Source organism: Nomascus leucogenys, chromosome 13 (assembly GCF_006542625.1).
Source record: "Nomascus leucogenys isolate Asia chromosome 13, Asia_NLE_v1, whole genome shotgun sequence".
Classification (NCBI taxonomy): Eukaryota; Metazoa; Chordata; class Mammalia; order Primates; family Hylobatidae; genus Nomascus; species Nomascus leucogenys.
The window spans coordinates 19,411,812-19,429,492 of NC_044393.1; the positions used below are offsets into that span (position 1 = coordinate 19,411,812).

Genomic DNA, 17,681 nt, shown 5'->3' on the forward strand with positions numbered 1-17,681 from the left:
TGCCTGCCACCAAGGCTAGTACCCCTTCTACCAAATTTAACCTCTTCCAATAAGCAGCCTTCCTGAAGGTTTATAGAGGCCTGACATCAGCACTGCCTCACTGTGCCCCTGCAGCAAGCTAGGAAGTGGGTGGTAGCTCGGGACTCTATCCCGAGCCCGCTGCCTGGAAAGCCTGCTCTTATTCCCAGCGGGGTGGCGCCTGGAACTCTGTACTCCCTCCTGCCTTGGAGAGTCGCTGGACTGGGCCTGGCCCACAGCCCCGCCTGTGAAACAGAACTGGTCACTGCGGGCTTCCTGGAAGGCTCCTTGGCCAGTCACTGTCGCCTGGACACCACCATGAGTGTTTCATTTCCTTCAGTGAGCACTGTTCTTTCCTCAGGTCCCCTTTCAAAATGTCAGTCACCCTGGCAGGTGAATGTCATGTAGCCAGAGGACCCACACTTTAGGGAATCTGAGTCAGGGAAAACAGCTGTTAAGGAGGGCCTGGGTACATGGGCCAGCAGCTACAACTGCTGAGGGAGAGACAGAACAGAGCTCACCAGAGCTGAGGCTGAGGACACAGAAGCCTTGAGAGAGAGCCCAGGGCAGCCTGCCCAGTGTGGCAGCTGGACATGCTGGTCATTCAGTCGGTCAATGAACAGCCATTGACTGGGTATCTCTGTCATGTGCCAAACACCACCAGGCACCGAGGGCACAAGACACACAGCCTGTGCTGGAGAAGCTCAGTCTAGAGCAGGGCCATTATGATCAGTGGGCTCATGGAGGCAGCAGGGAGAAGAGGTGTCTCCCCGGTCTGGGAGGGGCACTGCGGTCAGGGAAGGCTTCTCAGCTGAGCAGATGCCTGGGTCTCTAAGAATGAAGAGAACCCAGCCACGCAAGGGGAGGGAGGGGAGAAGCAAACAGAGGTGCAGCATGTGAAGGCCCACAGGGGCTTCTGAGCCATCAAAGTACTTTACTATGGCTGGCGAGAGGATGAGAGTTGAGGCTGGAGAGAGAAGAGCAGGGTGAGCCCGTGGAGGTTCTGCCTGGGCCATGTGACAGAGGAGGGTGAACAGATCACGGGACAGGGGAGGCTTGCGGGGTGGGGTTCTGTTGACAGGGTGCTGGGGGCTCTCTCTCAAGCCAGCCAGATTCTATGTTAACTCCCTGGGTGGCCCAGAGCAAGTCCTCCAACTTCTCTGGGCCTCAGTTTGTCCATCTGTAACATGAGAGGGCTGGGTCCATGCCCCTGCAAAGTCTTCTCTGTTCTGTACTTTTAATTCACTTCTGGCCAGTGAGGGGCAAGAAGACTAGGGCTACCCAGGGAGGGGCAGGGCTGTGGCCCTCCAAGGACAGCCCACGGGGAGACAGATGCAGCCTGATGGCTGTGCTGTGAGAAGCACACATGGCCTCTGTGGCACTGTGAGAGCAGGAGGGAAAGGCCTCAGCCGTGCAGGGGTCAGGGAAGCTTCCCAAGGAAATTCCCAGGCTGACTGTGGACTTGAGCCAAGGGGTTCTCTGGGGGAATAGAGGGGGCGGGGGTGTTCCAGCCAGTACTTGGGTGGGTGGATGCTGTTTCCTTTTGTCATTCGGTCTGTGGTTACCAAGCACCTGCTGTGTGCCAAACAGAACGCAAGGCCTCTGCCCTCCTGGCACTCACATTTAGACCCATGAGACCTTGTCAGAGAATGATGAGGGTCATGTGATTGGGGAAGGCTGATCTAGCAGTCAGAGAAGGCCCCTTGGAGAGGCTTAACTGAGAAACAGACCAAAGGTAGATGTAGCTGGAGGGTGTCAGGAAGAGAAGTGGCATCGGGTGAGACTTGGGCAGGGCCTGGCCTACAGCAGGACTGCCCCAGGGCAATGTGACAAGCTTAGCTTCACTCAGTGAAGCCACTGGGGGATTTTTTTTTTGGCAGAAGCATGATGGACAGAATGGTTTAAACGAGGTCTGCCGGCTGCTGCATAGAGCTAAACAGGAAGGGCGGAGATGGGTGTAGGGAGCCCAGGGAAGCCGGCCGCTATAGTCAGCCAGGTGAGAGCTGTGAGTGGCCAGAGCCAGGTATAGCTGTGGGGATAGCAAGAAGTGGAGGGACCTGCGATGTATCTTGGAGGAGAACTGATAGGACTTATGGGTGGGAGGGGGCAGGGGGACAGGAAGAGTCCCGGATGCCCGGCCAGAAGAGTCCTTGGGGCCTAAGACTCAAACATCTTCCAACCTAGAGATTGCTGGACTCTGCCACTGACCATGGGGCAGGCCTGACTTAAATGTGGTTTCTTCTCTAAGAAAGTATGGGCAGTCTAGGACTTGGAGGCCAGCCCGGGGCCTGGCAGAGGGCCTCTGGCATGCAGTAGTGCCAAGGACCTGCTGGCTCTAACCTGCCCCCTCGAGTGCCAGCTCGCCCATGTCTCCAGCCAGCTTCCTCACGCTCACAGCCTCCGAGTCTCCCTGGATGTCAGGGACCGCATTCCGACGGCCTGTCCGGTCACAGGAGATGAAGTCCGAGTAGGAGGACTCGACCTCCATCATGCCTGTCGCATCGCTCCTCAGGCCTGTGGGGACAGGAGGCAAGGGGGCAGAGGTTAAGTCCAGGTGCATTCTGCAGAGAGGACAGCTCCAGTTCCCCAGCACAGTGGCTTCTGTCAAAATGACAGTTATTGCCTCTGATTGAAAACAAAGCAAAAAGCACAGAAAAGTACAAAGAACAAAACAAGTCACTCATAATTCCACACCCAGACAACCACCATCAACATTTTAAAGAACATAGGCTCAGACTTTTCTTTAAATAAAATTATTGACAAACATGTACACACATTTATTAATACCACGCACCAGGCACTGGCGCAGATACCACCACGAACAAATTGGCCATGGTCCCTGGCCTCACAGAGCTTACCATCTACTACAGGTGGCATAAAGTCACCACATACCTAAGTCATGGCCTTGGTGCTCAGGGCTTCAAGGGAGAATGCAGGGTGCTGGAGTGATCACTGGAACCTGATCAAGGCTGGGGGTCACAAAGTGACATTTTAGCTGACAACCAAGGATGACGAGGTGTCATGCAGATGAAGAGTGAGGGGAAGAGCATTACAAAGAGGGGAACAGCAAGTGTGAAGGCTCTGAGGGAGGGAGGCATGAGGGCTTGGAAGGACAGAAAGAGCCAGCAGGCAGGAGCATGGCAGAAGAGGGACAATGACACCGAGGACACTGCTGAGGTAGGCAGGAGCCAGACCACATCTGGAACTTGGTTCCTGAGGGGCTTTAGGCCAGGTCATGAAGGAGCAGCCGTGCCTTTTCAAAGATGACTCTGGCATCCCGGCAGAGCAGTGCCAGGAAGGGGCAAGTTAGGAAGCTCCTGCGAAGTTCAGGTGCCAAGATGGTGGGTGGAGGAGGGGGGCAGTGGGAAGGATTCTAGATGTAACTTGGAAATCGAACCAACAAGAAGTAGTGTTGGACTGACAGGTAATTTAGGTTTCTGGTGTGAATAAGTAAGTGGACGGAAGTGTGGTTTGCTGACATGTGGGAGAACAAAGGAGGAATATTTGGGGGCATAAAGTCCTATTTGGCCTATTCGGTAATTTTGAGATGCCTGTGAGCCCTCCAAGGGGAGAGGTAGGGTAGGTACATGGAACTAGGAGGCTGGAGCTCAGAAGAGAGGTGGAGTGGGGAGGAAAGATATGAAATTAGTAGTTCTAGATCAAGACTATCCTGGCTAACACAGTGAAACCCCATCTCTACTAAAAATACAAAAAAATTAGCTGGGCGTGGTGGCGGGTGCCTGTAGTCCCAGCTACTTGGGAGGCTGAGGCAAGAGAATGATGTGAACCCGGGTGGCGGAGCTTGCAGTGAGCTGAGATTGCGCCACTGCACTCCAGCCTGGGTGACAAAGCGAGACTCCATCTCAAAAAAAAAAAAAAAAAAAAAAAGAAAAAAAGAAAAAAGAAAGAAATGAGTAGTTCTTACTACAGAGATAGCAGTTAACAGCCCTAGTGCTTGGTAACACAGTCTAGAGAGAGGAGAGAAGAGCACCACATATATAAAGAAGAGCCACATACATTTAGAAATGATTTGGGACCATACCTTATGTTGTGTTTTGTAGCCTACTCTTTAGGACGCTTTAGAACATGTCACTAAGGCTCCCTCCACATGAATTTTGTGCCAGCATACTTGGATGGGCCATGATTTACTCTAGGAGGAGGCCTCCAGAAATGAACACAGAGGGACTTCCCAGTTTTCTACCACCACACACAGCACTGGGCCTTTATGAGAGTCTCTGTGCCCATCCCTAATTATTTCCTGAGAGTATATCCCTAGAAGTAGAATTGCTGGGCTAAAGGGAAGGGTGAAATAATTTTTAGATTTCTGACACATTTCCCAGTTGCCTTCCCAAATGGCATAGTGGTATTTATAATGACAAAAAATTGGCAGAAACACTTATAAAGTCAGTACTGTTTTTATTTATATTCCCACCAGTAGCACACAAGATTGTCCATTTATGTACTCTTGGCAACAAGAAGTTCTGCTACTATATTAACGAAAGGTTAATTTGCGAAGGGGATACTAGTATCTCTCATTGAGCACCTATGGTTTTCTGAAGGCAATTAGATAGCAGTCATTGCATGGACTCTGGCTACCTCGCAGACCTGAATTAGTAAATGGGAGGGGTGGTCTAAGCACTGGGCTGACTTTAGGAGTTCATAGTCCAGTGGGGTGGGCCCAGCCAGCAAATCCTAGTTCTAGACCCACTCAGGCAAATGCCCAATGTTTTCTATAGTGTGAGGATGTTTACTGCACCTGGTCAGTAATAGCAGCCTATAGGAAACCACCCAAATGTCCACCAGGAGGTTAGGCATCGCGTGAATTATGAAGTATTCATAAAAAAGAAATGTGCCATACAGCCACTATGGAAAACAGTATGGAGGGTTCCTGAGAAAATTAAAAACAGTACTATATGACCCAACAATCCCACTACTAGGTATATATCCAAAGAACTGACATTGGTATGTCAAGAAGACATCTGACCTCCTATGCTTACTGCAGCACTATTTATAATAGCCAAGATATGGAATCAAACCCAAGATATGATTGAATGGATACAGAAAATGTATATATACACAAAGGAATACTATTCAGCCATAAAAAAGAATGAAATCTTGTTATTTGGGATAACATGGATAAACCTGGAGGACATAATGTTAAGTGAAATAAGCCAGACACAGAAACACAAATACTGCCTGATTTTATGCATACATGGAATCTTAAAAAAAAAAAAAGTTGATATCGGCCAGGCACGGTAGCTCACGCCTGTAATCCCAGCACTTTGGGAGGCTGAGGGGGGTGGATCATGAGGTCAGGAGATCAAGACCATCCTGGCTAACATGGTGAAACCCCGTCTCTACTAAAAATGCAAACAAAAAATTAGCTGGGCGTGGTGGTGGACACCTGTAGTCCCAGCTACTCGGGAGGCTGAGGCAGGAGAATGGTGTGAACCCAGGAGGCGGAGCTCGCAGTGAGCCGAGATCATGCCACTGCACTCTAGCTTAGGCAACGGAGCAAAACTCTGTCAAAAAAAAAAAAAGTTGGTATCATAAAAGGAGAGAATAGAACAGTGGTTACCAGAGACTGGGGAGGGGAGAGGAGAGGGAAGGATGGAAAGCTGGTTAATGGGTACATAGTTACAATTAGATAGGAGCAGTAAGTTATTGCACAGTACGGTGATGGTTAACAATAAGGCATTCTAGGCCGGGTGCGGTGGTTCATGCCTGTAATCCCAGCACTTTGGGAGGCCAAGGCAGGTAGATTACCTGAGGTCAGAAGTTCAAGACTAGGCTGGCCAACATGGTGAAACGTCGCCTCTAATAAAAATACAAAATTAGTCAGGTGTGGTGGCACACGCCTATAGTCCCAGTTACTCTGGAGGCTGAGACAGGAGAATCGCTTGAACCCATGAGGCGGATATTGCCGTGAGCTGAGATCACGCCACTGTACTACTCCACCCTGGGCAAGGCAGACCGAGACTCTGTCTCAAAAAAAAAAAAAAAAAAGGCATTTCTATATTACAAAATAACTAGAGAAGCTTTTGAATATTCTCATCACAAAGAAATAAATGCATGAGATGATGGATATGCTAACTGCCCTGATCTGATTATTACACAACATATATGTATCAAAACATCAAGTTGCACCCCACAAATATATACAATGACATGTCAGAAAAAAAAAAATAAAAAAAGAAATGTGCCAAATTGTCCTGTACTGACATAGGACAATGTCTGAGATAAACTGGCAACTGAAAAACAGAGGTTGCAAAGCAACACCTAAAATAAAACCCAGTTCCCGTGGAGAAAGATAGCAGACATGAAAAAAAATCTGAAAAAACATCTATCAACCCTGTCAACTGTGGTTCTTTGTGATTAAGGGGAACTTTCGTTTTCTAAGTCTATATTTTTTCAATGGTTGGTTTTTATAAACCCAAATTATTGTGCAATGCTTTTAGAAGGTAGCTGACATTGGCAGAAGTGCCCAGAAGGCACCCAGGGTGGGGCCGAGCCAGTAAGTGCTGCAGGTGTGTGTGTGTGTGTGTGTGTGTGTGAGAGAGAGAGAGACAGAGAGAGAAAGAGAGAGAGAGAGAGACAGAGACAGAGAGAGACAGAGACAGAGAGAGAGACAAGAGGATCAGTATGGAGGGCTAGGCCCACATCCCCCCAACAACACCTAGCTCAGAAGAAACACCTAAAGAATGAATTAGGGGCCCTCAAAGATCAGACAAGTGAGACAGGGAGGTGTCTTAGAAAGAGCAAAGAATGAGACACGTGACCTTAAACCCAAGCTCTGCCACCTAACCTTGGGCAAGACCCTGCCTTTCTTGGGGCCTTCATTTCCCCTGTGTAAAATAGAGGAGGGCCAGGACACTGTCCACGGCAATTCCCCCTGGCTGCAGCAGATGGCGCGCCCTGCCTATCTTCCTAGCAGCCTTGAGCGCTGCCCTAGTCACGCTCTGGCTCCTCCTTGGCTAAAAGAATTCCCGGAAGTTCCAGAGGTGGCTCCTTCTACAGGTCACAGAGGTTCACTCCTGCCCTCTCCCTCTGGGGAAACTGCTCAATGCTTCAGGACAGGGAAATGGCTTATGATAATAACAGTAATAACAGGATAAAAATGATGCTGACAATTCCTACAATAAGGAAAGGAACCATGGCCCAGGTGCCTTTGTTTTCACACACATCACACACTCAGTGGCCACAGCTGCCCTCTGAGGTGAGTGAGGCCGGTTTAGAGCCACGGCTCAGAAGGGCCTCAGCCCCACCTGAAACGCGCTGCTCTGGAAAGGGACAAACCCCAAGCAGGCCACACTGGCTCCCGGAGCCTCCGAGTCCTCGGCTCTCCCTCAGTTAGAATGTCAGCTCCACGGGAACAGGAATTTGGTCTGGATTTTTCCCATGTCCAGCTGAAACCTAATCCTAGCAGCTGAGCCAACAGGCTCTGGCTGCTGCATTCCCTGATTCTCATCCAGCACCTGGTAAAGAGCAGGCGCTCCATGCACACTCGCTGGATTTCACTCTCGGGCCTCTGAAGGAGAGGGAGTTTGTATCTATCCCTCTTCTCCCCTGCTGCCCACCCCTCCTCTGTGGGGAGGAGCAGCAGTTCCTTCTTGAGACTGTTGAGAAGGGCCTCTGTGCACTGTGGAGTGCTGTGCAGGTGTTCTTGTCCTAGGACCTGACACCATGGGATGGAATTACAGGCTCCATCTGAAAGGCCAGCTTCATGCTGGAACGTCTCCTGGGGCTTTGACCTCACAATGCCATCTGATGTTACAAGCTGCCCAGTGCAGGCCACTGGCCCTCAGGACACGGAGACAGCAAATGCCACACTCAAAGACCAATCCTAGACAACATCAACTGGGCCAACATGCTCTGGCTACCATATCCCCTCAGGGAACAGCAACTCCAAAGACGGCTCTGGGAAGCTCTCCAATCCAAAGCAGAAACACATCATTTCATTTTTCTCCCATATTTATATTCGTCACTCACCCTCTCATCTTTAAAGTCAACAGCAAATGGGGAAATAAAGAATCCTCAGAGTTGGAAATCATGTCAGAAAATGGTCATTCTCAAACCCTGTTAATGAGAGTGTAAACTTCCAAGACCTCCTTGGGCAGTGACTTGACAGTGTGTATCCAGACACCTCAACTTTTTCCATATCTTTGGCTACTAAATCAGTTTATAATAATCTATTTTAAGAAAATAATCCAAGATCTACATGAAGATAAAATGTACAAAGATGTTCATCAAGGTATTTTGAGACAGGGTCTCGCTGTGTCACACAGGCTGGAGTGCAGTGGTACAATCATGGCTCACTGTAGCCTCAACTTCCTGGGCTCAAGCAATCCTGTTGCCTCAGCCTCCTGAGTAGCTGGGACTATTCCATGCCTGGCTCATTTTTTTTCAGAGATGGGAATCTCATTATGTTAACCAAGGTGGTCTCAAACTCGTGGTCTCAAACTCCTGGGCTCAAGTTATCCTCCTGCCTTGGACTTTCAAAGTGTTGGGATTACCGGCCTGAGCCACTGCGCCTGGCCCACGTTATTATTTACAATAGCAGGAAACTAAAGACACTAAAATGAGTTCCTAAATGGATGTGTCAAATGTCCTAAACGGACAATGGAGAATTATTAATATATACATACTTAACTAATTTATATCTAAATGAAATACCATTCAGGCATTAAAGTGATGTTTGTGAATATTTTTTAAAGACATGGCAAAATGTTCACATATAGTTAAATGAAAAACAATATCAGTGATATAATTACATACATTAATATTTTTATAAGTGATTTTAAAATCTGTTATATTTCCTTTTTTACAGTGAACACATTCACTTCGTCTTAAAATTACTTAATTTTAGATTATGTGTGCATGTGGTCTAAAACTCAAAAGGTCCAAAAGGACAGAGGTAAGAGCTTAGTCTCCTTCCCATCCGATCCAGACACCCTCCCCAAGGCAAGCACGTTTTGGTGTCCTTCCAGACAAAATTTATGCAATATACATGTTCCCCCTTTTTCTCCTTCCCTTCCTTTTTCCTTTATTTAAAACAAAATTTTATTTTCCATCTTGCCTTTTTTTCTTTTTTTTTTTTTGAGATGGAGTATCGCTCTGTCGCCCAGGCTGGAGTGCAGTGGCGCGATCTCGGCTCACTGCAAGCTCCGCCTCCCGGGTTCACGCCATTCTCCCGCCTCAGCCTCTCCGAGTAGCTGGGACTACAGGCGCCCGCCACCACGCCCGGCTAGTTTTTTTGTATTTTTAGTAGAGTCGGGGTTTCACCGTGGTCTCGATCTCCTGAACTTGTGATCCGCCCGCCTCGGCCTCCCAAAGTGCTGGGATTACAAGCGTGAGCCACCGCGCCCGGCCGCCTTTTTTTCATTGGAAAATGTGTCTTGGCTTTGGGAGGCTGAGGTGGGTGGATCACTTGAGGTCAGCAGTTCAAGACCAGCCTGGCCAATATGGTGAAACCCCATCTCTACTAAAAATATAAAAATTAGATGGGTGTTTTGGTGTGCGCCTGTAGTCCCAGCTACTCAGGAGGCTGAGGCAGGAGAATCGCTTGAACCCGGGAGGCAGAGGCTGCAGTGAGCCATGACTGCGCCACTGCACTCCAGCCTGGGTGACAAAGTGGGACTCTATTTAAAAAATATACACACACACACACACACACGCGTGCGCGCGCGCGCCTTGGAAACAACTGCAGATCACTCTGAAGCCACTGCAGAACTGATTACATCAACACACTGAAAACAAACCCAGGCCGGGTGCGGTGGCTCACGCTTGTAATCCCAGCACTTTGGGAGGCTGAGGCAGGCGGATCCCAAGGTCAGGAGATCGAGACCACGGTGAAACCCCGTCTCTACTAAAAATACAAAAAATTAGCCGGGCGTGGTGGCGGGCGCCTGTAGTCCCAGCTACTCGGAGAGGCTGAGGCAGGAGAATGGCGTGAACCCGGGAGGTGGAGCTTGCAGTGAGCCGAGATCGCGCCACTGCACTCCAGCCTGGGCGACAGAGCAAGACTCCGTCTCAAAAAAAAAAAAAAAAAAAAGAAACCCAAAGTAATAACTAAATTGTTCCTTTTATTGTCTGCATGATATTCTGTTGTCTCACTGTTGTAGATTGATTTAATTACTTCCCTATTGATGGACCTGAGGGTTGTTTCCATAAAAGTGGAATTGCCACCTCAAAGGATCTGTGACTTTTTTATTATAATAGGTACTGCCAAATTCTCCCCACAGAAGTTAGTTCCTGTCTCTCAGTCCGTTTTGTGCTGCTACAACAAAATACCTGAGTCTCAGTAATTTCTAAAGAACAGAAATTTATTTCACATAGTTCTGGAGGCTGGGAAGTCCAAGATCAAGGCGCCAGCCTGTGGTGAGGCCTGCTCTCTGCTTCCAAGAGGGCACCTTGAACACTGTGTTCTCACAGAGCAAATGGCAGAAAGGCAAAAAGGGGCAAACTCACTCCCTCAAGCCCATTTATTTATTTATTTATTTATTTGATGGTGTCTTGTTCTGTCGCCCATGCTGGAATGCAGTGGCATGGTCTCGGCTCACTGCAACCTCCTCCTCCCGGATTCAAGCGATTCTCCTGCCTCAGCCTCCCAAGTAGCTGGGATTACAGGTGTGCACCACCACACCCAGCTAATTTTTATATTTTTAGGAGAGATGAGGTTTCACTATGTTGGCCAGGCTGGTCTTGAACTCCTGACCTCAGGTGATCTGGCCGCCTCAGCCTCCCAAAGTGCTGGCATTATAAGCGTGAGCCACCGTGCCTGGCCTCAAGCCCTTTTATAAAAGGTGCCTAATCCCATTCACAAGGAAGGAGCCCTCATGACCTAATCACCTCTTAAAGGCCCTGCCTCTTAATACTATTACATTGATATTTTGGAGGGAACACATTCAAACCACAGCAATTCCCAGTAGGTGTATCAGATGAACACTTTCCTTCACCACAGTCTTCTTAACGCTGTTTTGTTCCTAATCTAAAAGGTGGTTTTAAAACCAGTGCCTGATTGTTTTAGTTCCTACTGCTCCTAGGAGTGAACCTGAGCATCTTCCCACATGCATCTCCTTTTCTGTTTCCTGTTTCTTCAAATCCTTTTGCTCATTTCTAATGGATTTTAGGTCTTTTTCTTATTGATTTGTAGGAGTTCTTATTAAGGCAATTAATCTTTTGTCTAATTAGGAGTTACTAGTATTTTTTACTTGTGATTTGTACTTTGACTTTATTTTCGGCACTTCTCCCCACACACATATTTTTTATATTCATTAGTAAAATTTGATCTTTATTTTATTTTATGGTTTCTGGGCTTTGGAACATAATTAGAAATGTCTTCCCCACTCTAAGATTAGTAAAGAAACCCCCTTATTTATTTCTGGTACTTTGTTTTTTGAGACAGGGTCTGGAGTCACCCAGGCTGGAGTGCAGTGGTGCCAGCTTAGCTCACAGCAACCTTGAACTCCTGGGCTCAAGGGATCCTCCTAGCTTAGCTTCCTGAGTAGCTGCGACTACAGGTGCATGCTAACGTGCCCAGCTAATTCTTTTTTTTTTAAGAGATGGGGTCTCACTATGTTGCCCAGGCTGGTTTTGAACTCCTGGGCTCAAGTGATACTCCTGCCTGAGCCTCCCAAACTGCTGGGATTACAGGTGTGAGCCACCATGCCTGGCCTCTAGTACTTTTATGGCTTCCCTTTTCATATTTAAATCTTTGATTGATCTAGAATTTATCTGTAATAAGGTATGAGTTAGAGAGCCACCTTAATTTTTTCTACCTATCTCAAATCATTTGTGGAGTAATCCATCATTTCCTCATTGATGTGAAAAGCTATCATTGTTACATATAAAACTGTGTATTGGGGTCTGTTTCTGAATCTTTTTTTTTTTTTGAGACGGAGTGTCGCTCTGTCACCCAGGCTGGAGTGCAGTGGCGCGATCTTGGCTCACTGCAAGCTCCACCTCCTAGGTTCACACCATTCTCCTGCCTCAGCCTCCCAAGTAGCTGGGACTACAGGCGCCTGCCACCACGCTTGGCTAATTTTTTGTATTTTGTTTAGTAGAGACCGTGTTAGCCAGGATGGTCTCGATCTCCTGACCTCGTGATCTGCCCATCTCAGCCTCCCAAAGTGCTGGGATCACAGGTGTGAGCCACCATGCCTGGCCTGTTTCTGAATCTTTTAATCTCTCCAGCTGATCTGTCTACTCATGTACTAGTATCATGTTGTTTTCTATTACATAGCTTTAAATTAAAAAAAAAACTGTAGGATGGTTTCCTTCTCATAGCTCAAATCTTTTTTGACTTTAGATTTTTTTTTTCTGGCTGTTTTTGCTGGTCTATGTTTTCTTATGAACTTAATAGTCATTTAACTTGTCCCCCAATTTATCTTATATTTATCAGGACTATACTAAATATATACAGTAATATCTGGTACCTGAATGTAGATAGAAATCACATTTTTATGATATTGAGTCTTCTTTTTCAAATTCCTCTTCCACAAGGTCAGACACTCAGACTTCCCTTTTGCTCCTCTGTGTACTCCAAAGGGCTGGCCCAGCACCTCGCATATGCTGGTGCTTGACTCTTACTTACGGAATGAATGATGAATTATTGCATGAGTTCTACTTCTGATATGCAAGGTAAGTGCCTTCCACACATTCTCTCATGTAACCCTAAACACAATGAGTAGGCACGATTCTAATCCTCATTTTAGAAATGAGGAAACTGAGGCTCAGGCAGTAAAGCAACTGCCTTCAATTTCTTAGAATGCTCTTTTACATTCTCCTAGTCCAACACCTTGACTACTTGTATACCCCCTTAATTCCATCCTTTACTCTCTTCTAATGTTTCTGTAATTGTTCTACACGTCTCATTCTCTCTCATGACATTATCTTCCATTCATTTCAATGTCGATCCTCTCATTGCCGAGCTGCAGACATCTAGATGAATCCTCCCGGAGGATATCAACAAAATTATGCTCTCCCTCCTCCAGGACTCTCTCTCATTCATTCTTAGTCAGGAGCCACCTCCACAATCAATTATGCAAGTCAAAAACCTATTACCCGTAACTCATGCCTGACTTCTTCCTCTCTTTAAGAAGGCATCCTGCACCTTAAAGCTCAATTACCCAGGTTCAATTATTTTCTCTCTTCAGGTCCATCCTCCCATTTTCTCCACGCAGTAATCATGGCCTCAGTTGGGCTTCATCATCTCTATCCAGTCTCTTACAACCTTCCCCAATTGGTTTTTCTGCCCCCAGTCTTCTCACTTATTCCTCACCCCCCACCCCCAGTTCATCCTCAAGCCCTCTGTCCTCTACTTCAAGAGGGACATTCCCCAACATCAGCTGGCTTATCCTCATGCTCAGCTCAGAAACCTTCAATGATTAAAAAGAATCAGGCAGATCCATTTATGTGTATATTGACATGGAAGGATGTTCTCAATATATGATTACTAATATGCCCTAACACATGGGTCTACAGTCTTTTCTCTCCTGAGTTCTAAGCCTTTATTTCCAACAGCCCATGACCTATCTCCAGCAGGGAGACAGCTTTGATTCATTCAGGACCGTCACAGGGGAAATACTTGTTCAATTAATGAAAAGTTGTTGTAGAATCCAACCGAAAGACATCCCAGAGCTCATCTAGACAAGGCTCTCATCAACAGCTGCAGAAACGGAGGCTCAGAAAGGGCAAGGGACTTGCCCAGGGTTCTTGATCTAGCGGTCCTAACTCCCAGTCCAGAGCTCTTTTCCCCACATCACATCACACTGCCCCCTTGGGAGTCCCTGATGACATTACAAATCTCTGAGGGGAATGGGTGGCAGGGTAGAAGGCATCTAGAGTGCTCGTCCAGCCCAGCTTTGCTGTTTACCAGCTGTGAGGCCGTGCACAACTCCCCTCACCTCAGCAAAGCGGGGCTAACAGTCACACCCTGCAGTTCAGGGGGCTGTTATGAAGATTCAATAAGATGATGATGCAAAAAGTGTAGTAAGTGATGGGGAATGTAAGTGGAATGCAATTAATAAATGATTAGGATGGTTCATTTGGGGGCTGAGTTAGTAAAACCTGCCTTTGGACATTTCACTCAGCTCCTTTGTTTTTACTTTAATGGTGCTACAGAAGATTAAAACTTCCTTCTTTGGTGCTTTATGGTGTTGTGTGGTAAGAATATAAACTCCCCAGAAGTGGTGACCCTGGCTGGTGTGTTTACTGTTACGTCCAGAAGGCCCTGCACATACTTGAAGCTCAATGAATAGTTGATGAACAAGTGAATAATAGAAGATGTTCTAGATTACAGGGAAAGAAGAGCAAAGAATGTGCGGCCCTGCATCATAACAGTGGCTAAAGATATGGTTCAATACCCGTGCAACAGGGTGACCCCTGATGAGTCCCCTTCTCTCTCTCAGTTTCCTTTCCCACCATCTAAATAATGAAGTTTGAAATACAATCTCCAAGTCTTCCAGTCTTTTTTTTTTTTTTTTTTTTTGAGATGGAGTCTTACTCTGTCACCCAGGTTGGAGTGCAGTGGCATGATCTCCGCTCATTGCAACCTCCGCCTCCCTGGTTCAAGTGCTTCTCCTGCCTCAGCCTCCCAAGTAGCTGGGATTACAGGCATGAACCAACATACCCGGTGAATTTTTTTTTTTTTTTTGTATTTTTAATAGAGATGGGGTTTCACCATGTTGACCAGGTTAATCTTGAACTCCTGACCTCAAGTGATCCACCTGCCTCGGCCTCCCAAAGTGCTGGGATTACAGGCATGAGCCACTGCACCTGGCCTCCAAGTCTTCCGGTCTTGATATTTCATTTATTCATTCAATGTACTGAGCAACTTCTATATGCCAGGCACTGTGCCAGGCACAGGGTATATACTGGAAACTAAAAAAGATATTTACAATGTGTAAAGAGAAAAAGGCACTGAACAAGTAAATGAATCTATCATCACAGATTATGGTATGTGCTATGGGAGAAGAGGAGAGGGTTCTCTGCATGTGGATCATTGAGTTAATGGCTGGATGATCAGGAAAGGCCTCTCTGAGGAGGTGGTTTTTGCTGAAATCTACAGAAAAGTTGGATAGAGGGTGACCCAGAGAGCCAACAGGCAATTTGAGTCTAAAAACAATCTAGAATCTCCTAGCTCAGCCTGAGCCCTACAGGGTGCTAAGGAATGAAGCTCTTTCTTTTCCTCATCCTCGGGAGGTTTTGGTGTCTTGTGGGATCTGGATGATTGCCAGACATGTGATTGACCTTGAATGCCCAAGACAAAGGGTGAAGCCCTTATACTCTGTCCCCAGACCTTTTGGGGCCCTGGGGTCAGAGGTTACGGTGCCTGCTCTGGGCATTTCCCCACAGGAAGCCACTTCTCCCGTGGGTTTCTAATACTCCCCCAGCTTTGTAAACTGAAGAGGCCCCAGGCTCTGCCAAGAGCTACATGGTCTGTTCCAAGTCTGCAGCTATTAGTCCTCATTGCTCAGGCAGATTCCATTACAAGCTCCAAATTGTTTTCCAAATATACTAGAAAGGTCATTTCCTGTTTTTTTTTCTTTTTCAAAAATTCAATATTTGCAGAAACCATACAAAAAGCAAACAGACTTTTGCAGAAGACATGAAGCACAGAAGTGGGACTTGGTCTCATGGGAGAAGTTTTATCAGGGGTGGGCAAAACGGTCTCTAAGACTTCTCTGAGGGACGAAAGGGCCGTGGAAACAGAAATGCCAGGGCCTACTGAACAGGCATTCATCACATTTCAAGGGTAGCGGCTTCTCTCTGTGATGGAAAGCCAGAAAAGAGAGGCACTGAGGCCAACAGAAAACTCAGGGCCCCAAACTGAGAACATTCCAAGAACCTGGGCAAAGGGAGGGCTGCTGGTTCTATCCATGTGTGGCCTGCCCGGGGCTGTCTGCAAAGCCCTACCCAGCGCCTTAGGGGCACATCCAGCACAAGGTCACCAGAGAGGAGCCTGTCACCTGCCTGGGCAGTGCCTGTTGCCATTCAAAGAGTGGCCCTGGGTGAGGCTTTGTTTAGAGGCAGAGAGGCCGGGCCTTGGCCTCTGCAACTGCCAGGCCTAGATTCAAGCAGGCCTGGATGCAGGCAGTGACAGGAAGGGAAGGTCAGGGTGCTGGAGTCAGACAAGGTCCAGAGTGACTTCTACGCTGCCTATCCCCAGGGACACCTTTCTGTCCTCCTCTTCCAATTCATTTCTTCTCGGACCATTCTCTTCATGGGACTTTCAGACACCACACCCTTTGGGCCTCCCTCCAACCACTCTGCACAGGCACCTGCTACTGCCGGGACCTCTGTGTTAGGACGCCAGTCTCTTCTGTTTGCTCCCTAGGGGCTCTTATCCTTTCCCTGAAATAATCTACGTTGGTGACCCTCAAAGAGGCACAACCCTCTCTTAAGAGCTCTAGATTTGTGACTCAGCCTATTGAGCATGTCATTTGGCTATCCCACCAGCACTGCAAGCTTCAGACGTCAAGCCACCAGCCTGCTCGCCCTGGCCTTCCCAGCTGAGCAAGGGCACCGCCATCTGCCCAGCTGGAAACCCGGGACCATCCCTGACCTCGCTTCTTCTTCACTACCCATGGACAATTCTTTACCAAGTCCTGTCATTTCTTTTTTCTTTTTTTTTTTTTTAATGTTTTTGTAGAGACAGGGTCTCACAAGGCTGCCCAGCCTAGTCTTAAATTCCTGGCCTCAAGCAATCCTCCTACCTCGGCCTCCCAAACAGCTGGGATTACAGGCATGAGCAACAGTGCCCAGCCTTGTCCTTTTGTTTCTACCTGCAAAACAGAGCTTGAATCTGCTGACCTCTCTCCTCCACATGCACCACCCAGGCTCCAGGATGTCTCACCAGGACTCTCGGCAGAGACCCTGACCAGAGTCCTGTGTCTCTCTCACCCCTAGCCCAGGGTCTATTTTCTATATGGCAGGCAGGGTAATGTTCTCAAAATGGAAATTGGATCACTGGAATTTCCCTGCTTCGTTCAACCTGATGCTTTTCTATTTCACATCTAGTGAAATCCACTCTCCTGATGCCTGAAGTCCTGCATTGACCTGGCCCTGCCTGCCTCTGCAGGTGAGCCTTTGTCTCATTTCTGCTCTCTTCTTGGTCCATTTTGCTCTGGTCACACTGGGCCTCTCTTTAAATCCTCAAACCTCATTTAATTCCTGACCTCAAAGCCTTTACTAGACTATTTCCTCTGTGTACAACATTCTCTGTAACCCTGCTCCCTATAGAGCCTCCTAAGTGGATAAGTGGATTCCTGGCCTTGGTTTTTCAAATGTTCTTGCTCTAGGACCTGACATGGGGCTCCTGTAGGGCACGAAGCCTCCTGAGTTCCTCTGCCCCCAACTACTGCATGTCAGGAAAGCCCTGGCAGAGCTGCCCGGAGGCTAATGTGGTGTGGTGGACGCCACAAAGACTTCCGAGTCTCAGCTGCTGTCCCTACAGTGGCACATGGCGCTGGGCACCTCACCTGACTGCAGACACCCCTTCTATAAAATGGGAGGGCTCACACCTGTCTTAAAAAGTGGCTGTGGGGATTAATTGCAGCCAACAGTTAAACAGTTTTTTGTTTGTTTGTTTGTTTTTGAGATGGAGTCTCGCTCTGTCACTAGGCTGGAGTGCAGCAGCACAATCTTGGCTCACTGCAACCTCT

The 17,681-nt window shown here is 47.6% G+C and overlaps 1 protein-coding gene across 3 annotated transcripts in view; it reads right to left on the reverse strand.

The window, feature by feature from the left end:
* Positions 1–17,681, reverse strand: part of PKIG (cAMP-dependent protein kinase inhibitor gamma) — an 88,991-nt gene that overhangs the window by 2,005 nt on the left and 69,305 nt on the right. For all 3 annotated transcript variants that reach the window (XM_030825590.1, XM_030825589.1, XM_030825592.1), the window contains one exon: positions 2,359–2,532. In XM_030825590.1, the coding sequence (XP_030681450.1) occupies positions 2,359–2,509 (151 nt within the window). In that variant the 5' untranslated portion in view covers positions 2,510–2,532. The remainder of the gene's footprint in view (positions 1–2,358; positions 2,533–17,681) is intronic.